Source organism: Hylobates moloch, unplaced genomic scaffold (genome assembly GCF_009828535.3).
Source record: "Hylobates moloch isolate HMO894 unplaced genomic scaffold, HMol_V3 SCAFFOLD_18, whole genome shotgun sequence".
In the NCBI taxonomy this organism is placed as follows: Eukaryota; Metazoa; Chordata; class Mammalia; order Primates; family Hylobatidae; genus Hylobates; species Hylobates moloch.
In genome coordinates this window covers 41,501,774-41,526,465 of record NW_026652293.1, presented here as the reverse complement: position 1 = coordinate 41,526,465, position 24,692 = coordinate 41,501,774, and the positions used below count along the sequence as shown (strand labels likewise).

At 32.7% G+C, this 24,692-nt stretch overlaps 1 protein-coding gene across 4 annotated transcripts in view; it reads left to right on the top strand.

The window, feature by feature from the left end:
* HOOK1 (hook microtubule tethering protein 1) overlaps window positions 1-24,692 on the top strand; it is a 63,420-nt gene that overhangs the window by 27,805 nt on the left and 10,923 nt on the right. For all 4 annotated transcript variants that reach the window (XM_058430663.1, XM_032136832.2, XM_058430664.1 and 1 more), the window contains exons 9-19: window positions 717-883; window positions 4,327-4,467; window positions 5,579-5,780; window positions 6,334-6,444; window positions 15,600-15,687; window positions 16,195-16,255; window positions 17,399-17,539; window positions 19,994-20,087; window positions 21,785-21,819; window positions 22,316-22,398; window positions 23,034-23,134. In XM_058430663.1, coding sequence (XP_058286646.1) covers window positions 717-883; window positions 4,327-4,467; window positions 5,579-5,780; window positions 6,334-6,444; window positions 15,600-15,687; window positions 16,195-16,255; window positions 17,399-17,539; window positions 19,994-20,087; window positions 21,785-21,819; window positions 22,316-22,398; window positions 23,034-23,134 — 1,224 coding nt within the window. The remainder of the gene's footprint in view (window positions 1-716; window positions 884-4,326; window positions 4,468-5,578; window positions 5,781-6,333; window positions 6,445-15,599; window positions 15,688-16,194; window positions 16,256-17,398; window positions 17,540-19,993; window positions 20,088-21,784; window positions 21,820-22,315; window positions 22,399-23,033; window positions 23,135-24,692) is intronic.

Sequence of the window (24,692 nt, the reverse complement as noted above, 5' to 3'; positions counted from 1 at the left end):
AAAACTTCTGGTCTTATCAAAAGACACAGCATTAGCTATACATTTTTAAAGATGTTTTTAAATGGAAAAGAAGTAGAACCAGGAGAGAAAATCATGCATGTTTTAAAAATATGAGTAAAAAAAATTGCTCCAGGTACTGATATTGATGTGGCTCTATACTGAGATTTTTTATTCATTTTAAATCATAAGCAAATAGCTTAAATGTGCAAATGGAAAACAGTTTTTTGTTATTGATACATTAACCAAATGTGCTTATTTCTTGAATATGTGATATGTGACTGATAATTTTATACTCAACCTATCATGATAACTTTGAACATATGTGTGTATATTTTGGCTTAGTAGGTGACATCATTCTATAAATTAGTTTATACCTAAAAGAGGAGACAAATTAATTTTTTGAAGTTTCATTTGTGCATCAAATTTTAGAGACTTGAAAACATTTTCTTCCCCAAACAAAGGCAGGCATAGCATTTTAAGGATATAGTTACTCTGTTTTCTCCGTATGTGTATTGATTTGATTTCTTTTGTTTGACTTACATCTCCTAGACTCTGAATTCTGCATTCAGAAGGATCCTTAGAACTCATCTAGTATGACAGACCGAGCTATTTAATGGCTTAGTCAGATCTAGAATCCAGAATTCTAGATCTAATAAGAGTTTTTATTTATTTATTTTTTTTCTACTGGTGCTTATGTGTGTGTATTTGTTTCTTAGGTGACTACACTTCAAGATGAAAAGAATTCACTGGTTTCTGAAAATGAGATGATGAATGAAAAACTTGACCAGTTGGATGGCTCTTTTGATGATCCAAACACAGTGGTTGCAAAAAAGTATTTTCATGCACAATTACAACTAGAACAATTACAGGAAGAAAACTTCAGGTAGCATTTTTAATGGAAATCATTTTATGGAGTTCTGTCTATTATACTAGTAGCAAAAAGTCACAGTATTAACAACTAATTATTAAGCATCTTTATGATACTGATTAAGCTCCTGAAAATACCAAATGGTATAAGTGGTTCTTGTTATCACAGTGCTAACATCCAGTTAGGAAGTGGGAGATACACATAAAAACAAAACCATTTAAATATGTGTTAAGGACCAAATCAAGGCCATAGGAAAGCCAATAGGAGTTCAAGGGAGTGATTGCTGAAACCTCGGGAGAATGGGGAGTTTCTCAAATAAGATAGGTAACCCTGTAATAAATGGACAAAAATGTAAATCGTAAGCCAAGTAGATGCTTTTCATTTTAACTTGTATATTTCTTTAACAAAGTCATGTATTCTTACCTTTAATATACATTGATTATCTTTTATGTGCTTACCACTGAGCCATGAACTCTAAGACCTTGAGGACAGGCACTCTAATTGTACTATACATATTTTTTTGTTACTTAATTTTGATATAACTTCAAACTCACTAAAAAAGTTACAAGAATACTACAAGGAACTTCTTTACACCTTTTACTCAGATTCAACAATTATTTTACAGTTTTCTCCATTTGCTTTAGCAGTCTCTGTATATAGTCATATAATTTGCATATTTTTATCTGAACCATTTGAGAGAAAGTTGGACACATGTCTCTTAACCCCTGTATATTTCAGTGCATATTTCCTAAGAGTGAGGACATTCTCTTATAAGCCACATTATTTTCACATTATTGTGAAAAATGATATAACCATTAAAATTGGGATCTTTTTCTGGACTCTCATTTCATTTCTGTTAGTAAATTTATGCCTGTATGACACTATGTTAATTACTATGGTTTTAGTGTATGACTTTTGAGATCTGGTAGTGTAAGTATTCCAATTTTGTTCTTTCTTTTTCAAAATTTGTTTTGGCTATTCTAAGTCTTTAGCATTTTCCCATAAAATTGAGAATCAGCTAGTCAGTTTCTATTAAAAACCTTTTCAGGATTATGATTTGGATTGTATAATTGATATCTTAACTATATAGAGAATTCCTGTCTATGAATGTAGTCTCGTTTATTTAAGTATTTAATTTCACTCGGCAGTGCTGTATTGTTTCCAGCATTAAAGTCTTGTATGTCTTTCGTTAATTTTTTACCCAAGTATTTTGTTTTTGATGCTATTGTAAATGCAAATTCAGAATTATTGTGAAAATTCGCTGCTAATCTGTAGATAGATATACAATTATATATTGAAACTTTGATCTTACATCTTGAAACTTGTATCTTAAATATATTGAAACTTTTATATCTTGCAAAGTTTCTAAATTAACTGACTGAGCTGGTAGTTTGTTTAGATAAAAAAAAAAAAATCCTTAGTTCATTCCTGGTGCTTTAACAAAATACCTTAGACAGGGTAATTTATGAACAACAGAAATCTACCACTCACAGTTCTGAAGACTGGGAACTCCAAAATCAAGGTACCAGCAGATTCAGTGTCTGTTTGAGGGATTGCCCTCTGCTTCCAAGATGGCTTCCTCTTGCTGAATCCTTAGGTCCCTCTAACCTCTTTCATAACAGCACTAATCCCATTCAAGGGGACAGGGCCTCATAACTTAATCACTTCCCAAAAGGCCTCACCTCTTAATACCACCACAATAAGGATTAGGTTTCAACATAAATTTTAGAGGAACACAGACTATAGAATCTACAGTCATTTAATCTGTTAATAGAACTTTACATCTTCCTTTCATTATTTCTGTCTTGTATTTATTTTCCTTGCCTTGTTGCAAGAGCAGCCATCATTGCTTTTTTCCTGGTCTTAGAGGGATCGTGTGCAATTAGGATCCATCAAGTATGATGCTAGCTGTAGAATTTTTTGATGTGCTTTCTGTCAGATTGAGGAAATTCCCCTTGTTTCCACCCTGCTAAAAGTTTTTTTTTTTTTTTTCAATCATGATTGGGTGTTGATTTTTGTCAGATGATTTTTCTGCATCTTGAAAAGATGGTGTAGTTTTTCTTTTTCATTCTTGTAATATATTGATAGATTTTTGAATGTTAAAAACCTACATTCTGGAGATAAACGACTTTGTTCATATTTTATTATCCTGTATATGTGACTAGATTCAGTTAATAATTCGAAAGAATTTTTATAACTGTCTTTATAATAGACATCGGTCTGAATTTTGTCTCTTGTAATGTCTTGTTCAGGATTTGTTATCAGAGTTCTACTAGTCTCATAGAATAACTGAGGCATATTCTCTCTTCTTCTATTTTCTGGAAGAGTTTATGTAAAAATGTTGTTATTTCTTTCTTAAATTTTGATACAGTTTATTGGTAACACAATTTGGACCTATGGTTTTCTTTGTGAGTGGGTTTTTACTGACAAATTTAATTTCTTCAATGGTCATAGGGCTTTTCAGATTTCCTATTTCATCTTGTGTTCAGTTTGGTAAGTTGTATTTTTCAGTGTATATGTTTATTTAAGTTGTTGAACTTATTGACATGAAGTTGTTCATAATATTCTCTTCTTATCCTTAAAATTCAGTGTATATGGTTATTTAAGTTGTTGAATTTATCGACATGAAGTTGTTCATAATATTCTTTTTTTATCCTTATAATGACTCTGGCAGATGTGATGATATACCCTTTTACATTCCTGATATTGCTTGGGTTTTCTTTCCTTTTTCTTGATCATTCTTGCTAGAGGTTCATCAGTTTTCTTAATCTTTTCAAACATCCTTTATTGGCTTTCTATATTATTGGTTTTAGATTTATTTCTTTATACTTAACTTTGGATTTAAATTTCTATTCTTTTTCTAGCCTCTTAAAGTTGAAACTTAGATCATTGATTTTATTCATTCCTTCCTTCCTTCCTTCCTTCCTTCCTTCCTTCCTTCCTTCCTTCTTCCTTCCTTCCTTCCTTCCTTCCTTCCTTCCTTCCTTCCTTCCTTCCTCCCTCTCTCCCTCCCTCCCTCCCTCTCTCTCTTTCTTTCATTCTTTCTTTCTAACATAAATCTTTACAACTGAGAGGCACTGGTTTACTGTTGTCCCCCAAATTTGATTGCTTGTCTTTTTGTTATTGTTTAGTTTGAAACATTTTCTAAATTCCATTGTGATTTTTTTCTTGACTTGTGGGTTATTTAGGAATATGTTGTTTAATTTATAAAGATTTAAAGCTTTTCTAGACTTCTTATTGCGACTGATTTCTCATTTAATTAACCTTTATTATTAGAGAACATGTTCCATGATATTTCAATCTTTTGGCATTTATTGATACATATTTTATTCATCATATATTTTTTGTGTTGAGTGTTATATATGCATTTGCATATATAGTCATGCAAGTTATAATATAATTATATAATTATAACAAATCATGGAAGTTATAAATACTTACTTTTTTATTTGTTCAAGGCTTGAAGCTGCAAAAGATGATTACCGTGTTCACTGTGAAGAACTTGAAAAGCAGCTAATCGAATTCCAGCATAGGAATGATGAATTGACTAGTCTTGCGGAAGAAACAAGAGCCCTGAAAGATGAAATAGATGTTCTTAGGTATGGCATGTCTTAAAAAATATAATTATGCCATTTCTGAGCTAGTCAATTTGAGTATTTCATATTTTGATCAGGGATTCATAGGATTATTCCTGTATATCAAGTACTGATCAGTTTTTAATCCAGGCTGATAGTTTTAACTTCTTTTATGTTTGTTGTTTGGGCTTGCAGTTCATGGATAATACTCAATTTTTATTACGACATTTTCACATTAGAACCCATAAACCCAAAATGAGACCTTTAATTAAAATTTTATAAATGGAGTACTTATAGATACATTTAACTTGACCTCCTTGTACCTATCATATTTTGTGAAATTTTTGTGTAAGGAAATGTATTCTCAATCTGTGTTTTGACATTTGATAAACTATAGATCAAATATAGGCAAGAATCCTAACTTTTTTGGGGGGAGGGTTGTCATTTGGCAATATAAAGTTTATATTTACTTTTTTCATGTGAAATGTTACTCAGTGAACAGTCTGTCCAAGTGATCTTTATATTTTTTTGTTAATTTTTCTTAATTATTTTTTGTAGTTCTTAATACTTACTTGAAACAAAATTTGTATAACCATTAATTTGGACCTGCTTGTGATAGTGAAGTGATTTGGTTTATTTGTTTGTTCGTTTATTTATATATTTAAGTCAGGTAAGCACAACTCCAAAGGGAAGTGCTTTGCCTGGCAAGTTTATAAATTTAGTCAACATCCTAAATACAGTTAAGTCAAATACTTAAAAGGAAACTATGCTGAATGTTATACACAAAGGAAGGTTGGCCTGTAAGCTGCAGAGCAGCTGAGTTGTTTAATTTTATGTACAAAATCATTATTTTTTATTCATTGTGCTAATATATGAAACAGTTTGATAATTTAGTGTGTCAGATTTGAAGCATTTTTATTTTGATGGCTTTTTACCAAAGAGGTTGAACTTTAAATGGATTTAGGCTGGAGTCTGTTTCCAAAGTTCTTACAAAGTTTACAATTTCCTCTTCTCACTCACTCACATTTACTTTTTTCTCTTTTGTGATAGTTTGGAGGATTCATTTTATAGCCAGAGTAAAATTATGAGTATATACTAGTTTTTATACAGTAATGCTTAGTCTTTATTATTATAGGGCTACTTCTGATAAGGCAAATAAACTGGAGTCAACAGTTGAGATATATCGTCAGAAGCTACAAGATCTGAATGACCTTCGCAAGCAGGTGAAAACTTTACAGGAAACCAACATGATGTATATGCATAATACAGTCAGCTTAGAAGAAGAATTAAAAAAAGCAAATGCAGCACGTACACAATTAGAAACATACAAAAGGCAGGTAAGAAACATCTTAATTTTTAATTGATAAAATTGTAAGAGTTTAACTTTGTTATTCCTTTTGATTTCTTAAGAATGGTAAAGAAATTGAGAAACATTGCATATAATAAGCTATGAACTTACTCTGATGAATTTCTTTCTTTAATTTTAATTCAAGGATTGATAATTGAGTTTGAGTTATCTGGGTCTTTTACCTTTTTACTACCTTCTGAAATTATTTTTTCTTTTGAGATCTTATTGTTTATTAGCACTTCTGGTAAGCAGGGTTAATGCCTTAGAGAATGGAGCCATAAGCTAAATTCTGTTTTGCTGTTTACTAAACATTAGGAGGCTGACTTTTAATTTTTTTGGCAAAACTATTATTTGAATATTTTTAGTTTTATGTTAATTCTTATCTATGTGTTATTTTCCACAAGTATTTAGAATTAGACTGCAATTTTAGTGTAGATATTTATTCCTAATCAGTTTTTCATTTACTCAATTCTGAAAGATTATCGAGATTTGTACACTTATATACTTTTAAGGACTTTTTTTCCTTTTGTTTCTGACATTAGGTTCAAGATCTTCACGTTAAACTTTCCTCCGAATCCAAGAGGGCAGACACACTAGCATTTGAAATGAAGCGGCTTGAAGAAAAACACGAAGCTTTACTTAAGGAAAAAGAGGTAAACATAGATATAATTGATAAGGAATATTTCATTGTTCTTTTAGTTTTGTAATGCCATTGCTGTTTCTATAATTGTGGTGATGTCTACCAGTTCTGTCTTCCTCCAGATTGAATTTTTTGACATAAAAGTGTCTTGTAAAAATGACTTACATCTTCGTTCAATTTTTTTAGTTTTCTTCACAATTGTAGATGAAATGGTAAAGCCAAGGTCATAAGTCTCAATGAATATTTTCTAATTCTAGACTGTCAGTTGCTTGGGATCAAGGACCATAGATAATAATTTTGCGATGGCTTTATTAAGATTTAATTTACATACCATAAATTTCACCTAAGGTATACAAGTCAGTGGTTTTTAGTGTATTCACAAAGTTATATTACCATCATCATAATCATACTTTAGAACACTGCCATCACTCTAAAAAGAAACCTCACGCCCATCACCATTTACCTTGCACTCTAATCCCCTCAGCCTTACTCTTAGCAACTGTTAATCTACTTGCTATCTACAGATTTTCCTAGTCTTTCTAGAATATGTAATCATACACTTGGTGACTTTTGTGACTGACTCTTGCAAGGTTCATCCTTGTTGTAGCATGTATCAGTGCTATATCCTTTTTGTTGCCGAATAATGCCCCATTGTATGGATATACAGCATTTTGTTTATCCATTCACCAATTTATGAACATTTGGGTTGTTTCTACTTTTTGGCTATTATGAATAATGCTGCTATGAATGTTTATGTACAAATTTTTATTTAGTTATGTTTTCATTTTTCTTGAGTATATATATGCAGAAATGGTATTGATGGGTCATATGGTAACCATGTTTAACTTCACATCCTTATCATCACCTATTATCTTTTTGATTTTAGCTATCTTAGTGGATATAAAATGGCATGTCGTTGTGTTTTTGATTTGCATTTCTCTACTGACTAATGTTGTTGAGCATCTTTTATGTACTTATTAGCCATTTGTATATCTTCCTTGGAAAAATGTCTCTTCAAATCCTTTGCCCATGTTTTCCTTAGGTTATATGCTTTTTAATTATTGAGTTGAAATAGTTTTTTATATATTCTAGATATAAGTTCCTTGTCAGGTATATGATTTGCAGGTTTTTTTTGTATTCTATGTGTTGTCATCTCACTTTCTTGATGATATAGTTTGCAGCACCAAGTATTACATTTTGATGAGATCAGAGTTACTTGTTTTTCCTTTTGTTGCTTGTCCTTTTTTGGTGATGTTTCTAAAAAAAAAAACATTGTGTAACCTAAGTTACAAAGATTTACCATGTGTTTTTCATTTAAACAGTTTTATGGTTTTAGCTCTTATATTTACTCTGTGATCCATTTTGTATATGGTGTGAGGTAGGCATCTGGCTTTATTCTTTTGTGTGTTGATATCCAGTTGTACCAGTACCACCAGTTGATAAAACTATTCTTACTACATCGAATTCTTTGGTATTCTTGTTAAAAATCACTTGGCCATGATACTTTAATGGTGTATACATGTCATTATACATTCGTGAAAATCCATAGGGTGTATAACAAAAAGAGTAAACTGCAATATAAATGATGGACTTTAGTTAATAACAGTGTATCAGCATTGGCTCATCAATTCTAACAAATTACCACACAAATGCAAGATAGTAATAATAGGGGAGACTGAGAATGAGAAGAGGGTAAGAGGAATATAAAGGTACTCTGTATTTTCTGCTCAGTTTTTCCAAAAACTTAAAACTGCTCAGAAAATAACCTCTATTAATAATTAAAAAGGTTTAAAAAAATCATTTGACCATAAATGTAAGGGTTTATTTGTGGTCTTTTAATGGTTTACTACTGGTCTCTATGTCTAATCTTATGCTAGTACCACACTCATATATTGATTATTGATTACTGTAGTTTTGTAGTTAAGTTTTGAAATTGGAAAGGGTGAGTTTTCAAACTTTATTGTTCTTCAAGGCTGTTTTTGTTATTCTGATTCCCTAACATTTTCATGTGAATCTTGAAATCAGCTTGTCAATTCTTGCAAAAATAAAAGGCAGCTGAGATTTTTATAAGAACTTCTTGATCTATAGATTAATTTAGAAATGTTGCCACTTAACAGTATTAATTTTCTGATCCATGAATGTGGGCTATCATTTCATTTATTTAGATCTTAAGTGTCTTTCAACAATGTTTTGTAGTTTTCAGTGTGCAAGACTGGCACCTTTTAAACATGTATTCCTAAGTGTTTCATTCTTTTTGTTGTTATTTTAAATAAAATTATCAATATCATTTTTGGATTTGTTAACTGCTAATATATGGAAATTTAATGGAGTTTTGTGCATTGATCATGAATCTTCCAGCCTTTTTGAATTTGTTTACTAGCTATAGTTTTTTGGTAAGTTTCTCAGGATTTTCTATATATAAGATTACGACCTCTGCAAATAGAATTGGTTTTACTTCTTCATTTGCAATTCTGATAATTTTTATTTTTCTTGCTAAGTTGTACTGGCTAGAATTGTCAGTACAATGTTAAATAAAAGTGGCATGAACAGATACCATTCTTTAGGTTCTGATCTTAGGGGAAAAGCATTGAATTTTTCACCATTATGTATGATACTAGCTGTGAGTTCTTTGTTTTCGTTTTTGTTTTCGGATGCCCTCTACAAGGTTGAAGAAGTTTCCTTATATTCGTAGTTTGTTGCATGCTGTTATCCTAAAAGAGTATTGGATTTTGTCAGATGCTTTTTCTGGATCAGTGAGATGACATATAGTATTTGTACTTTATTATATTAATATGATGTATTACACTGATTTTTTCATGTTAAACCGATCTTGCATTACTGAGATAAATTCTACTTGTTCATAATATATACTTTAAAAAGTATATTGCCAGATTGAGTTTGCAAATATTTCATTGAAGATTTTTCCATTGGTATTATAAGGGATGTTGGTTTGTAATGTTCTTTTGAGGACATACCTGGTTTTAGTATCACTGGCCACACAGAGTGAGTTGAGAAATTTTCCCTGCTTTTTTATGTTTTGGGAAAGTTCATGAAAATTGGTATTAATTCTTTTTTAAATGTTTTGTGGAGTTCAGTTTTCTGGACCTGAGCTTTATTTGTAGGAAGTTAATAAATTACTAATTCAATCTTTTTAGTTGCTGTAGGTCTATTCAGCTATTCTATGACTTCTGGAGCTAGCGTTACTAGTTTGTTTCGTTCTAGAGATTTGTCAATTTAATTTATCTAATTTATTGGCATACAGTTGTTTATTGTTGTTTCTTCTTTATTTCTGTGAGAAACGAGAATTTTGCTAAGTAATGATATCCTCTCCTTTATTTGTGATTTCTGTAATTTGAATTTCTCTTTTTTTTTTTTTTCTTGGTTAGTTTAGCTAAAGATTTGTCAATTTTGTTGATCTTTTCAAAGAACTAACTTGTGGTTTTAAAATTTGTTTTCTATTCTCTATTTTATTTATTTTTACTCTAATATTTAATAATTCATTGGTAAAGGAACACAAATTCCTGTGTATATAAGTTTTTTTTCCTAGTTAAGATAGAAAGTTATTGATTTGGAATTTTTCTTGATTTTTTAATATAGATACAGCTGTAAATTTACTTCAGGATTTATTTTGCTACATTCTGTGTTTTGGCATATTGCATTTTTGTTTAATTCTTTTGAATTTTTTTTCCCTTATGATTTCTTCTTTGACATGTTGGTTACTTATGAGTATCTTGCTCAATTTTCACGTATTTGTGAATATCCTAAATCTCCTTGTGTCATTGATTTATTTAATTCCATTGTGGTCAGAGAACATACTTTGTGTGCATTCAGTCCTTTTAAATTTATTGAACCCTGTTTTATGGCCTAGCATATGGTCTGTTCTGCAGAGTGTTCCATGTGGATTTTTAAAAAATGTGTATTCTACTGTTGGGTAAGGTATTCTATATATGTCAGTTAGGTCTAGTTGGTTTATAGTATTGTTCAAGTATTCTACCTTGAATCTTTGTATATAGTTCTATCTATTATTGAAAGTAGGATACTGATATTTCTAATTGTTGTTATATCGTCTCTTTTTCCCTTTAATTCCCTCAGTTTTTACCTCATGTATTTTAGGTCTGTTAGGTTCATTTATGTTTGTAATTGTTATATCTTCCTGATAGATTGATTTTTCTAATGTCTCTCTTTTTTCTGGTTACAATATTTATCTTAAAGTCTGTTTTGTTTAATATTAGTATAGCCCTGTATCTTTCTTTTGGTTACTGTTTGCATCATTTTTTTCACCTTTTTATTTTCAAACTATATTGGGTCTTTGATACTAAGATCTATTTCTTTCACCTAGCATTTACTTAGATCATTTTTAATCGATTCTGCCAGTATTTGGTTTTCAATTGGAGTTTGGAATCCATTTACATTTAATGTAATTACCGATTAAAATAGCATTTAGGTCTACCATTTTATTTTGTTTTCTATATGTCTTTTTTTCTCCTCCATTTTTCTACTACTGCCTTCTTTTGTGTTAGACATTTTCAATATACCAGTTTAGTTCCTTAGTTTTTTTACAAGTTTTTAAAAGCTATTTTCTGATGGTTGTTATGGGGGATTACAATTAGCATCTTACCTTGAAACAATCCATTTAGAGTAAATGGTAAACCTAATTTCAATAGTATACTGAAAACTACTGAAAAATAAAAACTTTTCCTCCCCTCTGCTTTATGCTGTTACTGTCATACAAATTACATCTTTATATATTATAAACTCATTAATACTGTTTTACAATTAATACTTTATACTATTTTAAATTAAATTGTAGACTAAAAGAGTTAAAATACATTAATTTAAAAAAATGTATATATATATATATATATATATATATTTTTTTTTTTTTTTTTTTTGACTTTGGAGACGGAGTCTTCCTCTGTTGCCCAGGCTGGAGTGTGGTGACACAATTTTGGCTCACTACAACCTCTGCCTCCTGGGTTCAAGCGATTCTCCTGCCTCAGCCTCCTGAGTAGCTGGGATTACAGGCACCCACCACCACGCCCGGCTAATTTTTGTATTTTTAATAGAGACGGGGTTTCACCATGTTGGTCAGGCTAGTCTCAAACTCCTGACCTTGTGACCCACCTGCCTTGACCTCCCAAAGTGCTGGGATTACAGGCATAAGCCATTGCGCCCAGCCATTAAAATATATTTGTGTATATAGTTACCTTTGTTGGTGGTGTTTCTTTGGCCAAATTCAAATTACTCAGTAGTGTCCTTTTATTTCAACCTGAAGGACTCCTTTTAGTATTTTTCTATAGAGAGAGTCTGCTAATGATGCATTCTCTGTTTTGTTTTTTTTTACTCTTGGAAAAATTTCAGTTCATCTTTCATATTCAAAAGATGTATTACTAGATATAAAATTCTTGTTTGACAGTCTTTTTCTTTTAGCATTTTATGTCATCCTACTGTGTTATGGCCTCCATTATTTGATGAGAAATCTGCTGTTAATCTTATTAAGGTTCCTTTTATGTGATGAATCCTTTTTCTCTTGCTGCTTTCAAGATTTTCACTTTGCCCTTGGCTTTTAGCATTTTGACTTTGATATATCCAGGTGTGTGGATCCTTTTTAGTTTATTTTACTTTGAATTCATTGAATTTCTTAGAACTGTAGATTGATGATCCAAGGTTGGAAAAATTTGATTTCCAGATTTGAAATATTATCTTATTTAAATGTCAGGTTTTCAACAAAAATGTAAGATATACAAAGAAACAGGGTAGCCTATACATGGTAAAACAACAACAACAACAAGCAGTCAACAGAAACAGCCAGTGAAGTGTCCTAATGGGTGGATATACTAGACTAACACAGAGAGGTATTCTAAGAATGTTCAAAGAATTAAAGCAAACCTTTTTTTTTTTTTAAAAAAAAAAACAAAAACAAACAAAAAAGAACACTTTATTTTAGGTTCAGGGATACATATGAAGGTTTGTTATATAGGTAAACTCATGTCATGGGGATTTGTTGTAAAGATTGTTTCCTCAACCAGGTATTAAGCCCAGTACCTGATAGTTCTCTTTTCTGCTCCTCTGTCTCCACCAACCCACTGCTCTCAAGTAAACCCCAGTGTCTATTGTTCCCTTCTTTGTGTTCATGAGTTCTCATCATTTAGCTTCCACTTGTGAGAACATATGGTATTTGGTTTTCTGTTCCTGTGTTAATTTGCTAAGGATAATAGCCTCCACCTCCATCCATGTTCCTGCAAAAGACATGATCTTGTTCTTTTTTATGGCTGCATAGTATTCCATGGTGTATATGTACCACATTTTCTTTATCCAATCTGTCATTAATGGGCATTTAGACTGATTCCATGATTTTGCTATTATGAATAGTGCTGCAGTAAACATTTGCATGCATGTGCCATTTTTAAAGAATAAGGAAATTTTATAAATTTTCATAAAATTTGGCAAGTTTTTAGTAATTTTTTCTCTTTTGGGTTTCCTGTTATGTGTATATTCCACACTTGATGGAGTCCTACAGCTCTCTGATACTCTTCTGCTGAAGTCTGCACTGAGCCCATCTAGTGATTTTTTTTTTTTCTGAGACATGGTCTTGCTCTGTCATCCAGGCTGGAGTGCAGTGGTGCAGTCACAGCTCATCGAAGCCTCAACCCCTTGTGCATCAAGCAGTCTTCTTGCCTCAGTCTCCCTAGTAGTTGGGACTACAAGCATGCTCCACCATACCCAGCTAATTTTTGTATATATATTTTTTTTGTAGAGACAGGGTTTGCCATGTTGCCCAGGCTGGTCAAACTCCTGGAAATCTGCCCACCTCAGCCTCACATAGTGTGAATTGTTTGTTTTGCTTTGCTTTTTTTTTTTTTTTTTAGAATGGGGACTCACTATGTTGGCCAGGTTGGTCTTGAACTCCTTGCCTCAAACAATCCTTTCACCTTGGCCTCTTAAAGTACTGGGATTCCAGGCATGAGCCACCACAACCAGCCCCTATAGTGAATTTTTTATATCATTTATTGGTCTTTTCAACTCAGAATTTCTAGTTATATCTTTTTAATAAATTCTCTTATACTCTCTTTGGTGAGACATTGCTATAATTTCTTTTAATTCTTTACAGATGGTTTGCTTTAGTTCTTTGAAGATACTTAGAATAGCTCTCTCTGTCGTAGTCTAGTATATCTACCCACTAGCACTCTCACTGGCTGTTTCTGTTGACTTTTTTTTTTTTTCACCCTGTGTATAGGCTATTCTGTTTCTTTATGTATTTTGTATTTTTGTTGAAAATCTGACATTTAAAATAATATAAAATTTCAAATCTGGAAATCAGACTTTTTCCAGTCTTAGGGTTTATTGTTGTTGCTGTTTGTTTTTTTACGTGACTTTTTGGGACTAATTCTGTAAAGCCGGCGTTCTTTGTATTGTGTAGCCACTGAAGTCTCTGCTCAGTTACCACAGTGGTTAGTTCATGATTGGTCAGAGATTAGCATAGATGCCTTGAGCCTTTGGTAAAGGCATTATGTGTGTTGGAAAACACCTTCAGTGCTTAGGCAGTTTGAAATCCTGCCTTTGCCTTCCTGTTTGCTAAGGGCCTCATGTTTATCCAGTGCTGAGACAATGCGGGCCCTCTCATGTCTTTTCTGGGCATGTGCACAGCCCTGTACTTGGCTGACCTTCGAGATCTCCGGGAACATGTCAGAGCTTTTTAAAGATTCCTACGGACATCTTGTTTCTCAGCTCTTTCTTGCAAATTTTTGGCCAGGCTCTTGTGTACCGTAGGCATTATCACAGCCTTCAGTATCTGTGGTGGCAAACAGTTGCCGATGATTCTATTTGCCAAATGTCTTGGAAATACTTCCTGCAGAGCAAGCAGTGAATCAGGTCAAATCATGAAGAGTCCCTATAAATGGGATTTAGGAAGCTGCAAGACAGGTTAAACAATGACAATTCTCTGTGGATGGGGCTTTTTAAGAGAGCGCCATATCCATCCAGTCTGTGCCCATTCTGGTGGCTGCTAGAGCTGCTGGTTTTCACAGCTACAGCGATTGAAAGGCTGCTTGTTTTCAAGGTTACTGCAGAGCTGGGGAGACAGGAATAGTAGTTAGAAAAGTTAAAAGAGCAAAGAACTTGCTGTTCTAACCAAGGTTTAGCAGGTTTACTTTAATAAATGCTCACCAGACTGTTGTAGGCCTTTGGCTTATTCCCAGAATTCTGAAATAGTTGATAATGACAAATGTGCTAGTGTGTGCATTACGTTAACGGAGGAACAGATTTACAGAGGTCTTTGTGCCTGCTTCTGCTAGATTTCCAACTTTAGGGATCAGAGATCCTTAAGGCACCTACAGACCCCTTGAATCAGTTACCAGTTTACTGCTAAATTGATTTAAAACACATAATGGGCTAATTAGGGCTTTTTTATTGACTTGGAACATAACAGCATTTAATACATGATTTTATATTCAGTAGTACTTTTCAAGTTCTGGGAAAATGATTTAAATATGAGCCTTCTGTTCGCAACCTAGAAATTTGTCATTGGTGTAGGCTCTAAAATAAAATAGTCAATGATATGAAGTACCAGCTTGCTGTCCTTGGGAAATGGTGTTTTTCCTCCAATGTGTACCTCCAGGATACTACGTATCATTTCTTCCAGTTGAGTTTCGCAACAGCGGTAAAAAGAAGTAACTAGTCTCCAGCATCTCTTACACACCAACCTATAGTCTAGATCCTTGACTAAACCACCTTTGTTATTCAGAACACCTTTGCAAGGGTTTATGTATCAGTATTCCTATTTTGAAGTTGTGGATACTAAAGCCAAAGAGTTATATAAGTTGCCTAAGACAATATAGCTAGGAAGTGATGAAATTGGTATTCAAACCATGGTCTTTATGCCTCCAAAGTCCATGCTTTTTTATTACCCTAGTTGCATATCTGTCATCTGTTACATAATTGCATTCATTTTGTTCAAAGATAAGCTATCTGATGGGGAAGTCAAAACCATGTATAAAGACACATATTATTTATGTAACTTAATAGAAAATGAGCCTCTTAAAACTAAAACATTGTCACTTAAAATTAAGCAACAACTATTAAACTAGTTAAGATAAATTATTGTAAGCATAAAGTACATTGTTTATAGGCAGAATCAAATACTTTGCTGATACCAACAATTCTTTTCAGAGACTAATTGAGCAGCGTGATACTTTGAAAGAAACAAATGAAGAGCTTCGATGTTCGCAAGTACAACAGGACCACCTAAACCAAACAGGTTAATTTTGTTAGATTTAGAAAAGTTTCAGCCTGGGCAACATAGTGAGACTCCATTCAACAAAAAATAAAAACTTAACCTGTCATGGTGGCACATGCCTATAGTCCTAGCTCTGGGAGGCCGAGGTGGGAGGATCACTTGAGCCTAGGAGTTTGAAGTTGCGGTGAGCTATGATTGCACCACTGCACTCCAGCCTTGGTGTGAAAGAGAAAAAAAGAGAAAGAGAGAAAGGGAAGGGAAGGGAGAGGGAAGGTAAGAAGGAAAGAAAGAAAGAGGGAGGGAGGGAGGGAAGGAAGGAAGCAAGGAAGGAAGGAAGGAAGGAGCACGCGAGGGAGGGAAAGGAAGGGAAAGGAAAGGAGAGGAGAGGAGAGGGGAGGGGAGGGTTGGGTTTTTGGACAGAGAGACCCTATCGAAAGAAAGAAAAATGAAGGGAGGGAGGGAAGGAGGGAGGGTTTTTTAAAATAGTTGAAATACTGAAATGCTTATTTATTTTTTGTTATTTTTTAGATGCGTCTGCTACAAAAAATTATGAGAATCTTGCTGCTGAGATTATGCCAGTGGAATATAGGTAAATTTGTTTCGTAATTTGATAGAATTATATTTAATATTAAAATTTTTTTGTTTTTTGTAAATGTCTTGGCCTTTAAAAACTTATTTTATGACTCATAGAGCTGAAAATTACTGTTTGATCTACTTAAACTTTCTAAATCAGATTATTATTGCTACCACAACAATTTAAAATTTTATCAGAAGTAAAATTTCACAAACCCATTGAATAACATATTTTAGTTTTTATAACATGACATAACCCCCATGTGCTATGTTATAATTGCTTTAACTAGGGAAGTTTAAGTATATACTTTAAAGTTTGAAAATTATTAGAAAACAAAATAGAAAATATGATTTCACAAGCCTTTGATGAGAGAAGTGGTAAATGTATAAAGTGATAAAAGTTACTTATCTTTCTTAGTGGGGAGTCAACCATTAACTTAAAATTAGTAATTTAAAAAATAGCCATATGAGCTTTTTTTTAGAGTTAGACTGTTGGCATTCAGAAGAACAAAAATTGAGATTAATTGAAATTAGTGGCTTTTGAAGAATGGGATTTGGCAGGGGAACAACTAAGGGAGAGTATTACTTCCCTGTTTAATACAAATAATATTAATATCAATAATATTAATAAAAAGTTGCATGTTTTAAAAATACGTGTAAATCTTTAATAAAATTTTTTTCAGAAACAAAAGATCTAGAAACTTTCTTATTGCCATTATAAAGTATATATTAAAATTTTAGTCAAACTATAGTTTCTTAAATCTATTGCTTTTCTTTTATGTGTTTTCTAAGCATATACTATTTGTTTCCTTTAGTGAATAGTTTCTAAATTACCAAAGTAAAATAATTTCTATTATCTCTTCAGGAGTGGCATAATAACAATTTAATGATTTATAGCATAATCCTATATGGTACCTATAAAGTTTTACTGCTTTTTTTTTAAAGGCACAGTCTTGCAGTTTACATTATTTTTTCTTAAACACTTTCAGAAGTTTTTTCTGGAGTTTAAGAGTTTCATGCCCTACCAGCTGTGCTAGCTGATCCTGCTTGCATCTTAAAATGGTAGCTATTGAGTGGACAGGAATTTCCTTTTTTTAACTAAAGAATATAATGACTGATATTTTTAAAAATTAAAAAAGATTTTGCTTTGTAACATCAGGGAGGTGTTTATTCGACTGCAACATGAAAATAAGATGCTTCGCTTACAGCAAGAAGGCTCTGAGAATGAACGTATTGAGGAACTTCAGGAGCAGCTAGAACAGAAACACCGTAAGATGAATGAACTGGAAACTGAGCAGAGGTGATGTGCTCCTTAGTAATTGAAAATCTTGGTGATTTTATTACCGAGCCATAAAATCTTGATTCACAGAAATGGAAAATATTATTGTAGTTAAAGTAATTAGAATTACCTAGAAATAGTTTAATATTTTTGTTAGTAGTCTTTCATCACTATAAGCTTCACTCTGTGAAAGAAGTCAGGTGATTCATTTCAGTTATATTTATAAAATATATGGATAATCCATTAATTTCAACATTCTTGGTTAACCAGGCTACTTATTCTTTTTATTCTTTTTGAGACAGAGTCTCCCACTGTCGCCCAGGCTGGAGTACAGTGGCACAGTCTCTGCTCATTGCAGCTTCCACCTCCCCAGTTCAAGTGATTCTCATGCCTCAGCCTCCTGAATAGCTGCAATTAGAGACATGCACCACCATGCCTGGATAGTTTTTGTATTTGTTTTTTTTTCTTTTCTTTTCTTTTTTATTTTTTTTTGAGACGGAGTCTTGCTCTGTCACCCAGGCTAGAGTGCAGTAGCGCAATCTTGGCTCACTGTAACCTCCGCCTCATGGGTTTAAGCGATTCTCCTGCCTCAGCCTCCCAAGTAGATGGGACTATAGGCACACGCCACTATGCCTGGCTAATTTTTTTTTGTATTTTTACTAGAGGTGGCGTTTCACCATGTTGACCAGGCTGGTCTCAATCTCCTGACCTCGTGATCCACCTGCCCTGGCCTCCTAAAGTGCTGGGATTACAGGCGTGAGCCACCATGCCCGGCCAGTTTTTGTATTATTAGTAGAGATGGGGCTTCACCATGTTGGCTGGGCTGGTCTCGAACTCCTGACCTCATGTAATCCACCTGCCTCAGCCTTCCAGAGTTGCTGGGATTACAAACATGAGCCACTGTGTCTGGCCCACCAGGCTACTTATTCTTGAATTTCATTTAGATATGTTCACAATTCAGAAAGTTTAACAAATGAGTAAATGACAGTTTGGCTTTCTACTGAAGTCTAGTGCATAGATGAGATCTAGATTGTGGAATCAAATTTAAATTCCACTTCTAATTTAACTTATTAACTGTTTCTGGACAAGTTACTTAAACTTACACTCAGTGTCTTCAGGTGTAAATACAAGTTGTTAGGAAGACTACAGATAATGAGCTTAAAGCAAATGATGTGCTTATGTGGTATCAATGAAGTGCTCAAAACTCATTATAATATGCTTTTCTAAGTACTTTTTTGCTATTAACTCAGTAAATCCTCATAATAACTCTATGAAATAGTAACCATGATTAACTCTTTTTCTATGGATAAGGAATATGGATACAGAGAAGTTAAATAACATACCTAAAGTTAAACACCTAGTAGTTCTGGATCCTCCATAATGAACTCTCTGTCAATCTGATTACTGAGTCTTTACTCCTAACTACCATGGTAACTTGCCTGTTATAAATGGCATACTTACTATAAGGGTATTTGGATTTATTTAACCTTTATGGAATCCTAGACACCAACAGAAATTTTAGACACACTTGAATCTTACCTTTCTCAAACTTGTGTGTATAAGGTTACATAAACTGTGGTTAAAAGGAGAATAACAATTTAGTTTTCTAAAGAGACCATTAAATATTACTATTTTATTCAGTTCAATACCAGTTGTTAGCACTTTTCTGAAGAGACCATTAAATATTATCATCTTACTCAGTTCAATACCAGTTGTTAACACTTTTCTGAAGAGACCATTACGTATTACTATCTTGTTCAGTTCAATACAAGTTGTTAGCACTGGGGAAATCATTTAAGCTTTTAAGGAATTAACATAGGAAAGCAGACATGTAAATAGATAATTGCTATATTATGTGATAACTGCAACAATGGAATATTATAACAGGCAGGTGAGTGTGTATGTGCAGATATACATAGAGGGAGAGGGAGATACTAACTCTTGCTAGTAACGTCCAGTGGAAGTAACTCTTAAGCAGGGTTTTAAAGAATGAGATTTTGCCACAGAATCTGAATTAGTTGCTAGTGGCAATCCCTTTAATTTAAATTTAAAAAAACGTGGAAATGATTGGAAAATGGTGACCTTCCTCTTCCAATACACTGTGAAATCTGAAACAGAAGTTGGAAATCTAGTTTTCATTCATTAAAAATACAACTGTAGAAAAATTGAGCTGATTTTCTGATTTTTCTACCAGTGAGTACAGTGTAGAAATGTTCTTGCCACCGACATTTAAGTTCCTTAAAATTTTAAATGTAGGCATATATACTTTCATGAAAAAAGTTTTCTTTTAAAAAGTATTTTCTTAGAAGTAGTCTGCCCTACTTCATATTATACCTAGGCACAGATAATTATTCTGCATTTGTCATTGCTATAAAAATATTTTTTACTTAAATTGCTAACTGAATGTACCTTTGTAGATCCTTAACTGCTTTGACTTTCAATACAAGTAAGTGCTTATGACCCATCTTACAATAGGCTGAGCAAAGAGCGTATTAGAGAATTGCAGCAGCAGATTGAGGACCTCCAGAAGTCTTTACAGGAACAAGGTTCCAAGTCTGAAGGCGAAAGTGTAAGTAACTTAGAAATTATAATAATTCTGCTGTGTATGGCTTTTCTTTAATAGATCATGATGCCCAAATTAATCTTGTATTGGAAAGTACAGCCCTTATCATTGAGAATACCCTTAAATACCGTATATATCTGCATAATAGATGCAGTGATTTTGCCAACTTGGAGCCTATCAGTTGATCATCTACATTGGAAGGTGATTTCTGTCTGTCCTACTTCAACAACTATACCAAAGTTCATGATGATTCTTGGTTAACAGCATACTACAATTGAGGCCTTCATAGTTCTGCTGGAATTCCAACAGGTCTGGCCTGAGAAAAATCCAAATGAGAGTAATTAGCAGTCGGAATTGAGGAAACCTTCTAATAGGAGAAGAGAGAATGGGAAAATGATTTCTACCTAAAGAGCATGCCAAAAATGGATTATACCCGTCTCTGAAGGACAGAAACTTTAATGCAGCCTTGGAGGCATCACTCATTTCTTCCTCCTTCCTTAATGATTCATGGCCTTACCGTTTTCTGATGGATTTTGACAGCAGATATTATGAGAGCAGAGATGAGGATTTAAAAGAGATGAAACTTAGCCAAAATCTGACTATACCTAGCAACTTTTCTATAGTTTGATCTTTTTATGTGAAGAGAAAAAGAAGTAATGATTGAGAGATTGTTGTACTTAATTAAAAATAACAAGAAAAAAGGACTAGATATGTGTTAGGGATATCTTGATTGATTGAGATTAGATAAAATGCTAGGTGATCATACCTGTGTTCATGGGGGAGGAAACTCTGCAGAGTAAAGAGATGAAAAGGAAAATTGAAAGAGTTGCATTTCCTTTCTGTCTTTTATGTGCTTTATACTATTTTCTTTTTTTTTCCCTGGGGGCTTGGAAAATAGAAATCGTCTCATGCATGGCGGCATCTCATATGTGCATATATACGGTATTGTAACTTCTCTAATACAAATATTATTTTAAGCCATACTAGAGAATACTTTTAAAATGAGGTCTTTTGGGGGAGCACATTTTGGCTTGCAGTGTTTTAAAGATAAATGTCTTTATTATTTTAATATATTGGTATCCAACTTGTATTTCAGATTATATATTTTAAATACTTCACCTATGCAGTAGATGCGGAATGACTATTGCAATTTAAAGTACTGTTTTTTAAAAGAGGAAATTGTATGTTTAAAATTTTGCTTTTTAACAATATTCAGTTGTTTCATTTTGGTGTTAGTTATTAAAGTATTTACAACTATAATAATAAAGTTTTATTATAAGGATAATTATTTTAGATCTTTAAGTTTGTTCCTCATAAGAGGCCCAAAATCTTAAAATTTTTATTCTGAATAAATGATTTTTAAAATATTTTAATGTTTGATACTCCTTAGTATATCACATTCAGCTTGCATTTGGCATTTTTCAAGTTCAGATTTAATTTTTATTACATTCAGAAACATGAGGCATTTTTCTTTCTGTTTTTGTACCTTTTTATATTTCATTTTCTATTTTTCCTTTCCTTTTTGAAGTAAAAAAAGAACCTAAAAAGTTTATGTTTCTTAAAGTGTGTTATTAGAAATACAAATTTTAAAAATATAATTTTGCCTGGTACACCTTCAAAAGGAGGTAAAGAGATTTCAATGTCTGGAAAATTGACCTTTGTCAAGATAGTCATCTTACAGCAATTTTTTTTAAATTTTATAGTCCAGCAAATTAAAGCAGAAGTTGGAAGCTCATATGTAAGTAAAACTGATGTTTCTTTTCAAATATGAGAAGGGAGGGGTTGTAAAAGCCTCTAAAGTTAATCTCCTTTTCGGATTTTGTTTAGAAAAGCAAATATCCTGATGCTAATTGATACACCTGCTGCAAAAGTGAAAAGCATGCTAAAGATTCAGCCTCCCTGCTACCCCCATCCCAAACTCCTACATCTTTCAGTTGTTAATATCTTTTGAAAAGTTTTAAAAAACAGATTAACTATCACAACTAGATTATATGGGATGTTAAACCTATAAAATATTTTACTTTCTTAGGAAGCAAGGGTGGCAAGGGAAACAATTTAACCTTTTTGGCACCTGCTATGTGTCTCACTGTTTACATCCTCATGACAACCCCTGTAGTCAGGCAGATAGTATTCCCATTTCACAGATGAGGAACCAAGGGTCAGAAAGCAACTTGCCCAAGGTCCACAAATGTTATATGGCAGAGACCAGTCTCCATGCTTTTTCTACCACTTAGGGAAAAACTCACAGAGGTCCATGAAGAATTACAGAAGAAACAAGAACTCATTGAAGATCTTCAGCCAGATATAAATCAAAATGGTAGGTATCTGTGAAAACTTGGATCAGACAACAGGACATCTAAGGACTTACCCTTTTTTATTGAAGGATGCAAGGTCTATGTGTAAGTTTTTGCACAATGTGTAGATACATATATTGTAAATAAGGACTATGATAATTTTTAGTGCTGAAGTCATTAATAAATGATATATTATTAAAGCAAAAAATCTAATAAAATGAATTGATGGATATATGGGAGTATCAAACATTAAAAAATAAGATTAATCTGTGGAAATGTGGGTAAAAATGATTTCAAATCAGATTGATATGAACTTTAAAACATTGTGTAGAAATGCTTTACTTTTCTTGTGGTTGTGCTTACTGTAAGGGATATTTGCTATTTATACTTGATAGAAAGGAGAAAAAAGAGCTAAATAAAGCAGATTGTAGATATTTTTAAGGGTCAAATAATACATGATTGAGGATGTGTTGGTTGTATTTCAAAACTTTCAGATAAGAATTCACTACAAAGAATAAATAACAGGCTTTTCTTTTAAGCTCTCATATCAATCTTCAGAAAATAAATATTATAAATATAATTTTATGTGAGGATGAGGTATTTTAATAGGTAGTAAATATTAATAACTGATTGTGTTTCATTTTATTTTTACTAATAGTGCAAAAGATCAATGAACTTGAAGCTGCTCTTCAGAAGAAAGATGAAGATATGAAAGCAATGGAAGAAAGATATAAAATGTACTTGGAGAAAGCCAGAAATGTGAGTGACTTATCTTTCAGAGCTCAAGACTTTGTGGACTGCGTTTTAGCAAGGCCCATTTCACCAGATTTTTCTGCCATTCTTGTATCTGTATCTAATCACTTCTCTCTTAACTGTATTGCCTTACCCGTCAGGTTTCCGTGGTATTTCCCCATCAGTTCTCATACTCTTAGTCTCACTCATCAGTGTCAGATAAAATAATCCATAGCTAATAGGGACTGTTTAGACAGACTGTAGTGATGTCAGAGAGAGTGATGGCTATAATGTATGGAATCTTTAGTTCTTGGCAAAATAAGCCCAGAATTCTTATTTGCTAGAATCTTTGCAAATTTTCTAAGAATAAAATTTTTCTAGAAACAGCAAAATGAACATTTTATCTTTTGTAAAAATTTAGCTTTTTAAATGTATTTGAAATTGTTCTAGCATTTAGTTTTAGAATAGACAGTTAAACACTTTTCAAATGTTCATCACACTCAGAGTTTAACAAGGTAGAGGTTTACTTCATAGTCACATTGAGTCCAATCATAAATGGAGAAGGGGCACTTCTCCATGTAGTCATTCAGAGTCCTAAGCTGACAGAGGCTCTGCCTTCTTCAGCATAGGGATCCCAGGTTCACTTGACCTTGTCCAACTAGGTCAAGTGAAGAAAGACAGCCTAGATTGCATAGGAGATATGTAATGGACGAGGCCTGAAAACAGCATAAATCACTTTCACTCCCACTTTGGAGCGCAGGCATGTGACCACACTACATTTATGGAACAGACTTTGCAAAAGTAAAATAATGCCTACATAATACTTAGTTGTGTGGGATATAACATAGTTTACTTAAGCATTATCCTACTGTTGGAAATAATTTGTATTCATTTCCTTTTCCTTTTTTGCTCCTATAAATAAGACTATAGTCAACATAATTATACAGAAAGCTTTCTCTTTATTTTGGTTTATTATCTTAACCTTATTTCCTAGAAATGGAAGTATTGGGTCATAGGATAAGACCGTAAGATGCTTGATATGTATTTCTAAATGATGTTTTAAGAGGACTATAACTAATTGAACAAAACATGACAATGAATACCACATTTTTGCCACCATTGATTAATATCATTTAAAAGACAGTTGCTTGCTTTCATAAATATGATTTTTTTTTCCCATTACCTTATTTGGGGCAAGAAGTTTAAATAATGGTTAAGATACTGGCTAAAGTAATAACATGTCCATTGTAGAAAATTCAGAAAATATACAAATCACAACCATTTATCACTTAGAGATAATAAACTATGATTTGCTCTTTGTAATTAAATTGATATAAATTATTCAATGTATTCTGCTTTTATGGTGTGCATTCCATGAGGGCAGGCACCATGTCTCCCATAAATTGCTGAATCCTCATCTGCCAGTATCTACCACATAGTTGTCACTCAGTAAATGATTTTTGGATGAATGAAGGAACCACAATAATATTTTGGTATTTTACCATCCAGTCTTCTTTTTCCTCTATAAATATAGATGAAATTTTCCTAACTCATTAAATAATTTTAAATATTTTTAATAGTTTTA